This window comes from Podarcis melisellensis, assembly GCF_964234715.1.
Source record: "Podarcis melisellensis genome assembly, chromosome: 17".
NCBI lineage: Eukaryota > Metazoa > Chordata > Lepidosauria > Squamata > Lacertidae > Podarcis > Podarcis melisellensis.
The window spans coordinates 29,417,020-29,430,759 of record NC_138534.1 but is presented as its reverse complement, the minus strand read 5'-3'; the positions used below and the strand labels follow the sequence as shown (position 1 = coordinate 29,430,759).

The 13,740-nt window shown below is 49.4% G+C and overlaps 1 protein-coding gene across 1 annotated transcript; it reads left to right on the top strand.

The window, feature by feature from the left end:
- The first annotated feature begins 3,587 nt into the window (after positions 1-3,587).
- On the top strand, positions 3,588-13,102 carry LOC309360186 (protein NipSnap homolog 3B-like). The gene is made up of 6 exons (XM_081894828.1): positions 3,588-3,798; positions 7,996-8,203; positions 8,698-8,856; positions 10,471-10,620; positions 11,374-11,460; positions 11,580-13,102. The coding sequence occupies exons 1-6, from the start codon at positions 3,736-3,738 to the stop codon at positions 11,654-11,656; spliced, it is 744 nt and encodes a 247-aa protein (XP_081750954.1). The 5' UTR covers positions 3,588-3,735; the 3' UTR covers positions 11,657-13,102.
- The last annotated feature ends 638 nt before the right edge of the window (positions 13,103-13,740 follow it).

Below are 13,740 nucleotides of genomic sequence, written 5' to 3'. Positions count from 1 at the left end.
CGCAAGTCTCTTCGTCTTGCGAGTTTTTCGTCTTGCGATGCACGGTTTTCCATAGGAATGCATTGAAAATCAATTAATGCGTTCCTATGGAAACCGCCTTCCCCCGACCTCTTCTGGCGGGCGGCATTTTAAAATCGCCCGGGACAGCGGAGGACTTCTCCGCTGTCCGGGGCGATTTAAAAGCCCCTGGGAAGGCAGGCAGGGGGGACAAAGACTTTTGCGCGCTCCTTGCGGAGAGTTGCAAGCGCGCCCAGGCTTTCCCGCCCCGCCGCCGGGCTTCGGGACATCGTTCCGATGCCGGGGGGCGGGGGGAGGCTTTCCCGCCCCGTCGCCCGGCATCGGGACGATGCCCCGAAGCCGGGCGGCGGGGAAAGGCTTTCTCGCCCCGTCGCCCGGCATCGGGACATGGTTCCGATGCCAGGCGGTGGGGGGAGGCTTTCTCGCCCCGTCGCCCAGCATCGGGACATGGTTCCGATGCCAGGCGGCGGGGGGAGGCTTTCTCGCCCCGTCGCCCGGCATCGGGACGATGCCCCGAAGCCGGGCGGCGGGGGGGAGGCTTTCCCGCCCCGTCGCCCGGCATCGGGACGATGCCCCGAAGCCGGGCGGCGGGGGGAGGCTTTCCCGCCCCGCCGCCCGGCATCGGGACATGGTTCCGATGCCAGGCGGCGGGGGGAGGCTGTCTCGCCCCGTCGCCCGGCATCGGGACGATGCCCCGAAGCCGGGCGGCGGGGGGAGGCTTTCCCGCCCCGTCGCCCGGCATCGGGACGATGCCCCGAAGCCGGGCGGCGGGGGGAGGCTTTCTCGCCCCGTCGCCCAGCATCGGGACATGGTTCCGATGCCAGGCGGCGGGGGGAGGCTTTCCCGCCCCGTCGCCCGGCATCGGGACGATGCCCCGAAGCCGGGCGGCGGGGGGAGGCTTTCTCGCCCCGTCGCCCAGCATCGGGACATGGTTCCGATGCCAGGCGGCGGGGGGAGGCTTTCTCGCCCCGTCGCCCGGCATCGGGACATGGTTCCGATGCCAGGCGGCGGGGGGAGGCTTTCTCGCCCCGTCGCCCGGCATCGGGACGATGCCCCGAAGCCGGGCGGCGGGGAAAGGCTTTCTCGCCCCGTCGCCCGGCATCGGGACATGGTTCCGATGCCAGGCGGCGGGGGGAGGCTTTCTCGCCCCGTCGCCCGGCATCGGGACATGGTTCCGATGCCAGGCGGCGGGGGGAGGCTTTCTCGCCCCGTCGCCCGGCATCGGGACGATGCCCCGAAGCCAGGCGGCGGGGGGAGGCTTTCTCGCCCCGTCGCCCGGCATCGGGACGATGCCCCGAAGCCGGGCGGCGGGGGGAGGCTTTCTCGCCCCGTCGCCCGGCATCGGGACATGGTTCCGATGCCAGGCGGCGGGGGGAGGCTTTCTCGCCCCGTCGCCCGGCTTCAAAAGCCGTCCGGGGGCTTTTAAATCGCCCCGGACAGTCCCGGGGCGATTTAAAAGCCCCCGGTTAGGCAGGCAGGGGGGGCAAAAGTCTTTGCCCCCCCTGCCTGCCTTCAAAAGCCGTCCGGGATAGCGGGAAGCGCTTCCCTGCTATCCCGGACCGCTTTTAAAATGCTGGCGGTGGGGAGCAAAGCCTTTCGCCCCCCCGGCCTTCCTGGACCTCTTCTGAAGTCCGGAGGGGGGAAAAAGGCTTTGCTCCCCACCGCCAGCATTTAAAAAAAGGTCCCCGAGATTTCCCTATGGGCTTTCGTCTTGCGATGCAAGCCCATAGGGAAAATCGTCTAGCGAAGCGTCGCAAAACCCGAAAAACCCTTTCGTCTTGCGGGTTTTTCGTCTTGCGAGGCATTCGTCTTGCGGGGCACCACTGTAGTGAGAAGGTGGGGAGGGGTATTACTCAGAAGGGTGGTGGGAATGTGTGATTGGCAGATAGCTGTGATGAGCCTGTTGACGACTCTTAACGACTGCAATAGGTCTTACAGGAAAAAGCAAGGGGTGAGAAGGTGAAAAATGGCTTTGTCATGTACAATGAGATAAGAATCCAATGTCTTTGTTCAGACCAGGTCTCTCCATGGTTTTAAGTTTGGTAATAAGTTGCAATTCAGCAGCTTCTCTTTCCAGTCTATTTCTGAAATTCCTTTGTAGTAAAACAGCTACTTTGAGATTGAGTGTGTGTGTACGCACATGGACATTAGATATTTACATATATTTTTTACATATTACATATATATATATATTTTACATATTTTTACATATATTTTGGACTTTTAAATCCTACCAGCAGCACTAGTTCCTGCTACCCCTGGGATTCATGCCCTTGGCAATTAAGGAGCTTCATTCTTCTCACCAGCCGCCCATCCTGGCTATGCAGAGGGATGTCCGGGACTGATGGGTCCTGAGAGAGCTTGTTGCTTAAGGAAGCACCACCAAAAACTGCCTCTCAGAATAATACATACAGTGCAGGATGACTTGCTGTGTGTGGAAGGCTGCTGCTTTTCGTTATGTGCACGTCAGGATCCATCACCCGTTTTGTTTTCGTTGTTAATTGAATTTATATACCACTCTATACCCGGAGGTCCCAGGGCAGTTCACAGGGCAAAATCAAAATAAAAACAACAACATTTTAAAAGGAAATAGACATCAATCAGATCAACCAAAGGCCTGGTAAAAAAGGAATGTTTTTCCCTGGTGCCTAAAGCTGTGTAATGAAGGCGCCAGGCGAACTTCCCTGGGGAGAGCATTCCACAGACAGGGAGCCACTGCAGAGAAGGCCTGTTCTTCTCATTTTGTCACCCTCTGGACCTCTTGAGGAGGAAGGCACACAACAAAGGGCCTTGGAAGATGATCTTAGAGTCCGGGTAGGTTCATTTATATACTGTTACACATGCCTAATAACAAGCTGGCTCCTTCATCTGCCCTAGCTGCAACAAAACACGTCTCTCCTGTATCGGTCTCTACATCCACGGCAGGCGCCGTAACCTTCCAATGGTTTGACTTCACCCACAAAGGCACTCTCCCAACAATGGATGCCAGCATGTGTTACGTGCCACATTCAATCTCTGCCAAGCGGAAGATCCCAGGGAGGTTCCAGGCACTCGCCCAGGGCTGAGTTTCCCTTGGAAAATCAAGCAGCCTGCACAGCGTCTTGTATGGCTTACTCACACATATTTGCACCTTCTGTGGAGAAGGGTGCAGAACACTGCGCACCAAAAGGCTCTCTCCAGTTGCTCCCCTCCTAGCTTCAGCAAGTTTGGGTCCCAGGCAGCAGGCAGTCGTGACCCCCGACCTCTCAGGGAAGCCTCCTCCTGCCAGTTCCGCGTGGAGTCCTGCCTAATTCCCTCCTCCTCGTTCGCAAGACACCTCGCCAAAAACGAAAACCCCTGTGCGTAAAAGGACTTTTCCCCTGCGCAATACGCCGCCCACATCGCCCTGGCCACCCTCCTCCCTCGCTCACCACCACCGTCTTTTGAATTGTAATTCTACCCCCCCCCCCCACGCCAGCCGCCCAGCACGCGCCCCCCACCCCGCGGGCTCGCGGAAAGAAAGATATGGCGAGGGGGACGCGCGCGCAAAGGTCGCCGCCGTAGCCGCGCGTCTTCTGGGCGGCGGCCACGAGGTGCGCGCCGTCCAATGCTTTCTGCGGGCGGGCCGGGCGAGGGCAGCGGCCGCCGTGCGACCCAGGAAGCGCCTCTCGGTGCATTTAAGGGCGGCTGGGCTGCATTGTAGTTGCCGCCGCCTCGTCCATCTCCCGCGGGGAGACCATGCTGGCTTCCCGCGCGCTCTTCGGGAGAGTCGCCGCAGCGGCGCGAAGGGCCACCGCTGAGGTAAAAGGAGAGCCCGAAAGGGGGTGAAAAGGAGCCCGAAGGAGGGGGGGGGGACAAGGGGCGCAGGATACCAGGCGAGGAGAGGCACCCTAGGGCGCCCTGGTGTTTAGATGAGCGTGCCCTGCAGGCAGAAACCTGGCTGGCGCCGCCTTCTCCAGGGTAAGGGTGGGGAGACGCTGCTCCTCTTGATTTCCTGCCTGCTAGAAATGCTAGCAAAACTTAAGCAGGAGGGGAAACGAGTGGAAGCAGGAAGAGAAGGAGCAAATGTCAATCCATAGAAGAATCCTAGCATTGTCCAGTTGGAAAGGATCCCGAGGTGTATCGTCCAAGCCCCTGCAATGCAGGAATCTCGACTAAACCATCCATAGCAGATGGACATTCAACCTCGGCTTAAAAGCCTCCGAGGAAGCAGTGGCATAGCTGGGTTGTCAGTACCCGGGGCAAGGCAAGTAATTTGCGCCCCCTAACCCGTGGATTTGCGCCCCCTAACCCTAACCCCCAGATGTTGCGCCCGGTGCGCCCTGCCCCCCCTGCACTCCCCACGCTACGCCACTGCGAGGAAGGAGAGTCCAGAAGCCTAGGAAGGCGGAGGGATGAGATCCGATCCCAATCCTGGGACTGGGCTTTGAAGACCTCAGGGCCTGGCAAGAACTTGGCTGAGGCGCTTCCTCTTGTGCCAGTTTCAGAGGTCGGGGTAGCTGCCAGCCTTTCTTGCACTGCATCTCATGATCTGGGGTTTTGAATAGGTTTCAAGGGAGCAGCAGCAATGGCAATCCACCACTGTGTTGCTTTTAGCCCATCTGCATATATGGTGATGTGCATTCAAAAGAAGTATACTATGCTTCTGGAAAGTGATGGTCTGCCTATTCTAGGACAGGCTTCAGGCTTGTTGGATTTTCTTTTTTCTTTTTTACTACAAACCAACAAGAGTATGTCAAAGTGCAAGTAGATAAATAGGTACCGCTCCGGCGGGAAGGGGTGTTTCCGTGTGCTGCTCTGGTTCACCAGAAGCGGCTTAGTCTTGCTGGCCACATGACCCCGAAGCTGTATGCTGGCTCCCTTGGCCAATAAAGCGAGATGAGCTCTGCAACCCCAGAGTTGGTCACGATTGGACCTAATGGTCAGGGGTCCTTTTACCTTTACCTTTTAACAAGAGCTGGGTGCGAAAGGCAGCTTGAGGGAGAATTTATGGCTTAAGTTTGATAAGGAAAACTGAGTTGCAATTAAAGGAAGAGAAACTAAGAAGACGCAGAACCTTGGTGCAAGTCATAATTTAACGAAGGTCTTAATTTGAATGAGGAGGAAAAATAAATAAATTCAGGTCTCCCTGGCTTACATCCAGTCCTTTAACTTGTTCAGCACCATGACTATTGCACTGCAGGAACTCTCTGGAACTTGTGTGAAAAAAATGTGGTTTCTTCACAAAACGATAGCTTGTAAAACTGCAGAAAACAAAACTCTGCTTCAGCCACGGCAGGACCCTGGCACATGTTTGCAAAGTGAAATTTTGAATCTTGCAATGTGAGTCTGATAATATCCTGGAGAGAATAAATCCAGGGCAGTTGGGAGGTTCAGCTGCTGTATTCCAGTGAATTCTCCAACTCTTTCTACATTTAAAGTACAACTAACTGATTTGTAGCGCTGTGAACCAAGGGAAGTCTATAGAGCCCTCTAGAGAGATGCAGTTTCCAGCAGCTTCTCTTGGGTGGGTGGGGAAAGCTGAGCAACAAAGCAAATTGTTCCCTGGAAACCTTACAGAAGAGTACAGCTGAAATATAACATGTTCGTTTATTTCCCTGGAGGTATTGCTGGCACTTGGGGTAGTCTAAAAACAGCGCAGAAGCAGCAATTAATTTCCCACCTTCCTTTTGGGTTTTTGCTGGTAGTTGTGAGCGCTTTGCAATAAATGACTGCTAGTTCTGGGTAGGCAGCTTGAACTGAGAAGAGAGGAAACTGACCTTGTGTGTTTTATTTCACTGGGAAACAAGCCCAGTTTGGTCACGTCTGTGTCCTCTCTGGTGTTTTGTGTACCACTGACTTCTGTGAGATTAGGAAGGACCAAAGTACAGTTCTTGAAATGCAGCCTGGGCTGCCATCTCTCTTGAATGCAGTCTGGCAAGTAAGGCCTGTAGAACTCAAAAGTGATTTAATTCAATCTATTATGAGGCTATTCAAGTGTCAGCTGAAGTCAAAGCCCGCATACAAGCGCACTTGGGATTTTTCCTGCCTTCTTGGAGCACGTTGGAGGAAAGATGGGTTATAAATGTAATACAGTGGACAGAGTCAGTGTGGCGTGGTGGTTAAGAACGGTAGTCTCGTAATCTGGGGAACTGGGTTCACGTCTCCGCTCCTCCACAGGCAGCTGCTGGGTGACCTTGGGCCAGTCACACTTCTTTGAAGTCTCTCAGCCCCACTCTCCTCACAGAGTGTTTGTTGTGGGGGAGGAAAGGAAAGGAGAATGTTAGCCGCTTTGAGACTCCTTAAAGGGAGTGAAAGGCGGGATATCAAATCCAAACTCTTCTTCTCTTCTTCACTTTGGTTGCAAACATGATCCATGGGGTAAGCACGTTCACAACCCGCAGCATTCGCAACCCACAGTGCCGTGTCTGCACATGCATGGCTTGCGATTCGGCGCTTCTGTGCATGCACGACTGCCAAATCCCAGAAGTAACCCGTTCTGGTACTTCCGAGTTTCGGCGCGTCCGTAACCCGAAAATACGCCCCCAACTAAAGAATCATGGCAAGAAAAAATGATGGACTATGCAGAACTGGCAAAACTGACATATAAACTACTGGACAAGGATAACTTTGACTTTAAGGATGAATGGGAATCCTTCACAAAGTATCTGAAGACGCAACAAAGCGAACTGGACTCCTTGGCAGGTTTTGAATAAACATTCACAAACTTTTTTTGATAATAATAAGCTAAATAGTTTGAGGATCTATATAACTGTGTAACATGCAGAAAGTGGCATTAGAGAAACCAAAGACTGGAACTGAGGGAAGTCGGGGGGTGCAACCTGAAACATCTGTAACCCGAGGTATGACTGTAATAAATAAATAGGATATACCCACCACTATCCAAGTGTCCCTGAGGCTCTTGCCCTCTGACGATAGCCTGGCATCAGGGAGGGTTCTCCTGCATCTTCAGGCACAAAAGATGGGTGGGGTCTTTTCTTTGATCCCATGCTCCTGCTGGAATAGAAGCTGTACTAGCCCAGTGGTAAGCTGGCAAGTGCATTTGTGGATTCCTAAAGATTCCCAAAATTCGCAAGAACGTTGGAAGTTGCCTTACAGCAAATCAGACCATCCGTTCATCTAGCTCAGTATTGACTGACTGGCAGTGACGCTCCAGGGCTTCAGACAGGTTTCTCTTCCAGCTCTACCTGAAGATGCTGGGGAGAAAACCTGACACCTTCACTGGCATGTGAAGTCTGTGCTCTGCCCCTGAGCATTGGCTCAGCTGGAGTGGGCAGCTTGGAACTCTAGACTCTTAATTTATACACAGTTGTCCCTCTGTACACTTCACAGTAAAGTAGATTCCACTGAAGTCATTGCTTTGCATTTAAACTCTAACTTGGAAGAATTCGAAAATATATAAAAATGTATAAAGGCTGCAGTCCGAACCATGTCCACTCAAAAGTAAAAGGGGGCGGGGCGGTGTAGGACTGAAGTTTTTTTCCGTAGTGCTGCTTTTTTCAGTCGTGGGAAAATCAAATGTTGTTTGAGTGACTTCCAGTACAGTCAAATGGAATCTGTTCCAGAAGTCCACTTGACTTCCAAACCGTTTGGAATCAAAGCGCGGCTTCTGATTGGCTGCAAGAAGCTCCTGCAGCCAATCAGAAGCCGCAGAAGCCTTGTTGGAAGCTGCGGAAGCCCTGTCTGACGTTCGGTTTCCAAAAATAGTTCGTAAACTGGAACAGTCAGTTCTGGGTTTGCGTGTTCAAGAGCCAAAACGTTCAAGAACTAAGCTGTTCAAAAACCAAGGTATGACTGTATTTTTTATTCATTGACAACTAATTAAAATTTTAGCTGAGTGAAGCTCAACCAGAATGAGTTTGTGGTCTTGTCTGCTATTGCTTTAAGTAATGGCAACTGTTTTCTCTCTGACCTTGTAAGTTCACATTGTATGTGCCAACAAAGGAACTTGCAGACTGCATTCTTACGTATTTCCTCCCTAAATTATTTTCTTTTCAGGTCTCATCGCCTTTTTCCACAGGGCCCAGGCAAGATGATGGCACATTCTACGAATTTCGTACCTATACTGTTAAGCCAGACAAGATGAAAGAATTCCTGGAACTGACCAGCAAAAACATTCACCTTCGTACAGCTCATTCCCAGATGGTTGGATACTGGACCTCAGAATTTGGGGGACTGAATAAAGCTTTCCATATTTGGAAATATGGTATGCAAAGCTTCTCTACATAGTGCCTTGAGGTTGTAACCGAGCAGCTAAGACTGTTGCTCTGGACCTCCTGTGGGGTGTGAATCTTCTCAGGTTATTTGAGCAACATGGGAAGAAGCTGCTCTTAAGGAGCTCCTATGTCATCAGTGTTGTTTAACAACCATGCCAAAGTTGGCAACTGGGAAGTGGGCCAAGGAACGTCACACAGGGAGGGTAGGTTTTGTCGAAGTGCCGCCAGTTGCTGACCCCCCTAGTTCATTCCAATTGAGTGCATTTTATTTTGGACCAACTTAACTATTTCAAAGTCATGAGCAATTCTGGCGAGGCTGGCATCGAGGGGCACATGTCTGTTGCGCCCTCCTCGCGCCATCCTCCCCAGATCCAAACTCTGTAAGGTCACACAGGGAAGGCGGTGTGGGGACACGGCAACCGTGCGCCCTTCGAGCCCAGCCTCACACATCCCTCTCTTTGACATCCCTCTTTTTGGATTTTAGAGAGCTTTGCTCAGAGATCTGCGGTCCGGACAGCATTGGCCAAGGACCAAGAATGGCAAGAAAAATACATGTCTCGAATGCTGCCCTTGTTAGACAAACAAGACAACGAAATTGCGTACCTGGTGCCCTGGTGTGAACTTGGCAGCCCTCCCAAGGATGGTAAGCTTGTGTGTGTGTGGAGCCCAGCGTAAAGCTGTTGACTCACTACTATTAAATGGTTTCATTTAGTGGGAACTTGTAGATATGTTGGCATCTTTGATTATATAGACCCTTTCCGCCCCCCTCCTGAAGTCAACTCTGTCACGCAATGGGTTTTCAATCTGTGTTCTGACTCTGCAGCCATATGGGCTAGAAATAGGCTTTTAAAAGGCTGTGGTTCCTTAGATTCTAGGATGAGGAAGCTTTTAATCTATATTTCTCCCAAACTTCAAATGAACTTTAAGCCTAATTTTGTACTTTTTGCGTTTTGTTTACTCCTTGTTCTTCTCACCTCCTTTTTATTATTATTAAAGATTTTCTTGATTTACAAAAGTGTCTGCAATCTCTCTCTCTCTCTCTCTCTCTCTCTCTCTCTCTCTCTCTCTCTCGTATCCCCCCCCCCCCATGTAACATTTTTACAAATCAGTTTCATTTGTTGAGACATTAGGAAGAAAAACAAACAGCAAAGAACCTGCACAAGCAAGGCTGGGGTTCCTTAGAAGCTTGTTATGTCAGTGTTTGTAAAAAGCAAAAAAAAAGAAGGAAAGGGTTCTGACCTCCCTTTGTCTCTTCAGCCTGGTCCTCGGACCCTTGGCTGCATAAAAGAGTCCACGAGAATATCCTTGCAGAGTTTTATTCTTAAAAGTCTTTGTGCAAAACACGGCTGAATAACTATACACACCAGCACTAACCAACCAACCCAAACACCAGCCTCAGAACACCAGACTAACATTTCTCACTATATATACAACCTGGTGCAAGCTGCCGACTCAAGCTGACCCAGCTTTATTCGGATTAAAGAAACAGCGGCCATTTTAGCCATGACATGTTAATGGTAGATGAGCTAAAGTATATTTGTGCGCCTCAGAAATGTGAACCCCCAACACAAAGATAGGATTCATTGTGCTGCTGGTACAGATTCAGCCAATTACAGAGCAGTCCAGTGGAGAAGGGGGGGAAATTGCCTTTTCTCATGTCCCGCTGGGCTCACACTGTTTCACTGCTCCAGAGATGGCCTGTCTTCTGTTCTGGGAGTATATTGAAGGAATGGGCAAGCTATAAATTCATTGTCTCTCCTGACACACCCTTGCCACATCTCTTTGCCAAGCAACACAGAGAAGCTGGCTGCAAACCTTCCTTCGGCCTCTCTTTCCCTCCACTCTCGGAAAGAGAGATCCAACAGACACCCTTGGAACACCCTCGCAGAAGCTATAGGATTGCAGCTTTTTAGCCTGTATATTTTTATTTTGCACATTTCATTCTATTTTGCTAGTTGAGGGGCACAGCAAGATGTTATGCAGGGCATTGAATCCCCAACCCGTTAATGCTGAAATCCTGCTAAGCGTTCCCCCCCCCCTTTTGAAGATCTTGTCAGAATTCCCGCCAATCACAAAATTGTACCTGCTCAGCCACAAAGGACTACAATTAATTTTTTTTTAAGAGTTGAAGACTGAGGTATTCTGGAATCTGTGCTTTCTGGTTTTGTTGAGTTGCATAACCCTGGCTAGGTTCTTTTAGAGACCTAACACTAGTTAATCCATTTGTTCATGATGCTTTGCTTTCTTTCCTGTCTAGGAGTCTATGAATTGGTTACGTTCCAGATGAAGCCAGGGGGACCAGCCGTGTGGGGCCAATCCTTTAAAGCAGCAATTAGTATTCACATAAAGACAGGATACACTAAACTGATTGGTGTCTTCCACACAGAATACGGACTACTTAACAGAGGTACAATACTTGTCCATTTTCAGTACAAACTTGGGCTTTGGGCTTCTGGCAAAGTATAATAATCAAGCAGTTTTCCTTTTGAGTTGGAACTGATGTAGCTCTTCCCCGTCCTTGAATCTCATAGGGACTAGAAACCTGGACAGGGGCTGCAAAATTATCTCCCTTATTTGAACGGCGACAGATTTTAGCTCTTCATTCCATTCTTTGGAAGCACGTCTCAGTAACTAATAGTGAAGTCCAGAACATTTACTAATGTTTCTTTGTTTATTGCATTTATTCTCCAAGCAGCTCAAGGTGGTATATGTGGTTCTTCTCCTCAATTAATCCCCTACACAACAACCCTGTGAGGTAGGTTAGGCTGAGAGGCAGTGAGACTTTTAATCTCAGGGTTGTGGGTTCGAATCCCATGTTGGGCAAAAAAAATTCGTTCATTGCTGGGGGTTGGGCTAGATGACCCCTGTGGTCCTTTTCTAACTCTACAATTCTATGATAATAAATCCATGGCTGGCCCAAGGTCACCCAGTGGCCAAGTGGGCATTTGAACCCTGGTCTCCCAGGTCCTAGCCCAACACTCTAACCACTGCACCACACTAACTGTACTGCATAAGCACTGCTTTCTAAAAGAATCCCTTTCAGCAAAACACTTTTGTGAATGCTTTCTTTATCTGGAACACAGGATTTCCCAGCAAAACAGAAGGAGATAGGCAGGTATTTAATTCACAAGATAATTTAGCTATAGCTTTTTCTTCCTAGTTCATGTGCTTTGGTGGAATGAAAACTCAGACAGTCGCGCTGCTGGAAGACACTCTGCCCATGAGGATCCCAGAGTAGTCGCAGCAGGTAAATGAAAGGTTTCTCTTTCTTTATTTCTTTTACAATCCTTTAAATCAAAACCCCAGCATTGCTTAAGTCCTCCCTCCCTCCTTCTCTTTTTAACTATCTGTTTAATTTATTTTCAGTTCGGGAAAGTGTTCAGTTCCTGGAATCGCAGCAGAACTGTCTCCTGGTACCTACAGCATTTTCACCCCTGAAATAGTTTTCTATACCTACTAATGGCGGTTTTCTTAAAAACAAAAAAACCACAGACTTTTAAGTGATGTCCTAATGCAGCCTTACTGCTGCCTGTTTACAAGGCTTGGTGCAAACCCAATCTCCCATCTTTTCTTTCTGCTTGCAGCAACACACCTCTCCCCCTGTTGGAATTGCAATGCATGATGGCAGAGGGCACGACCCACCCACTAAACGAGAATTCAGAGCTTACTAAACTACTTATAAAAATTGGCTCTCATAAATTCTTTGCACGAGGGCTGTGCTGCTAGCGTAGCTACGAGTTGTGATGACGGACAATGATGTAAAAGTGCTCTGGTGTTGGGAATAAATGGTCAGGGAAGTCCGGGGAAGAGAGTCTAAGGCAGAGGAAACGCCGCTTTGTAAACCCTGTCAGCCTTGTGCTGGTCAAAGCAGAAGGTGAGGCTGCTATATATTTTCCCCTGCCTTTTTTCTCCACACTCCCAAACTTGTTTCAGTGGGAAGACAAGTTATGCCAACTCTACAGCTAGCAGAGCTTTCTTCTTATTCTGGGGGTCATGTCTGGGGAACAAAGCAGCTTTGCAACCGCAGCTTCCCCCTGCCCATCCCATAATGACTTCACTTTAACCTTGCAGAGATTTCCATTGCTGATCAAAGGAGGGATTCCAGAGTGGAGCTCCTTTTGTATGGGTGGACCCTCTTCTCCACCTGCTATGGGAAAGAGTACATGCTATTGTGCCCTAAGAGAGCTAAAAAGTGATTTAAGAGACACACAGTCTTTTCCCCACAGTCTACATGCTTCTTTTAATCAAACCCTATTTGCAGGCTTTCAAACTATGCACACGGAGCAAAATGGGAAGAATACCAAACATCATGAGTAGTGATTTCTTTCTTTTTTTCAGTTCCACAAGCCCTACAGTTTCCACCTCGGCTGTTCTAAAGCTCAAAAGCTGCATCAGCCCAGTGGTGAGATCTGTTTGCCTATGATGATACAAATTTCCAATGCTGGCCTAAGCAATGTAATTTTTGGATTTCTCATTAACTGCCTGGCTGCAGTTGGGACTAAATCTGGGTCAGAGGAACCCTTGTAAGTGCAAGTTTACATAGTGGCTGAGTGAATAAGAAACTGTGAAGATGACCTTCCCCCCTAAACACACACACACGTTTTTAAATGCAACATGGGAACTCATCTGTCAGTTTCTGTTTAGGGTCCAGGCTGGCTTTTATTACTTTTACAATACATGGAAAAGTTCACCTCGTTCATTTCATGAGCATGAAGCTCTCGCTGGCTTGCTAAAATGCTGAAACTGTGAATTAACTTGTTATTTCTGGAAGCGCCTCTGTTCATTAATCTCTCTTGGATATGCTTGCACACCTGGAACAATCATCTCACATACCTGGGATGTGAATGTGGAAATGTGAACATTAAAAATGACTTTTTTTTGGACGTTTATACATACTACTGTGGTCTTGCTTCTGTTTTAATTGCTTCTGGCGCTTCAGATTTTAGACACAGCATCCTTACTGAAGTGGCTATCTTCAGTTAGGTCAGGGTGGTAAAGTTACCGTATTTTTTGCTCTATAAGACTCACTTTTTCCCTCCTAAAAAGTAAGGAAAAATGTGTGTGCGTCTTATGGAGTGAATGCAGGCTGCGCAGCTATCCCAGAAGCCAGAACAGCAAGAGGGATTGCTGCTTTCACTGCGCAACGATCCCTTTTGCTGTTCTGGCTTCTGGGTTTCATAATATTTTTTTCCTTGTTTTCCTCCTCCAAAAAATAGGTGCGTCTTATGGTCTGGTGCGTCTTATAGAGCGAAAAATACAGTATTTTAGAAACCCAAGGGTGGGGTTTTTTTTTTGCAGATGCAGGAAGAGTTCATGTACAGACTTCACAAGGAAGAATGCAGCAGCTGAGATCCATCGTCTTTAGGTGCTGAGCTACTTAATGATGCAGAAATGAATTTTTGGACTGTGCCACTTCAAATGGCAATGGGGTGGCAGATTTTTGAACATCACTTTTTACCAGTAAACCTGGAAATGATTTCTAACTTGGCAACAGATTCATGCAGTAGTCTTAATAGTAAATGCACAA

Coding starts and splice junctions, on each gene's coding strand:
- LOC309360186 (XM_081894828.1), top strand. CDS start 3,736: ATGCTGGCTTCCCGCGCGCTCTTCGGGAGAGTCGCCGCAGCGGCGCGA. Junction 3,799..7,995: donor CGCGAAGGGCCACCGCTGAG/GTAAAAGGAGAG, acceptor TTTTCTTTTCAG/GTCTCATCGCCTTTTTCCAC. Junction 10,621..11,373: donor ATACGGACTACTTAACAGAG/GTACAATACTTG, acceptor TTTTCTTCCTAG/TTCATGTGCTTTGGTGGAAT.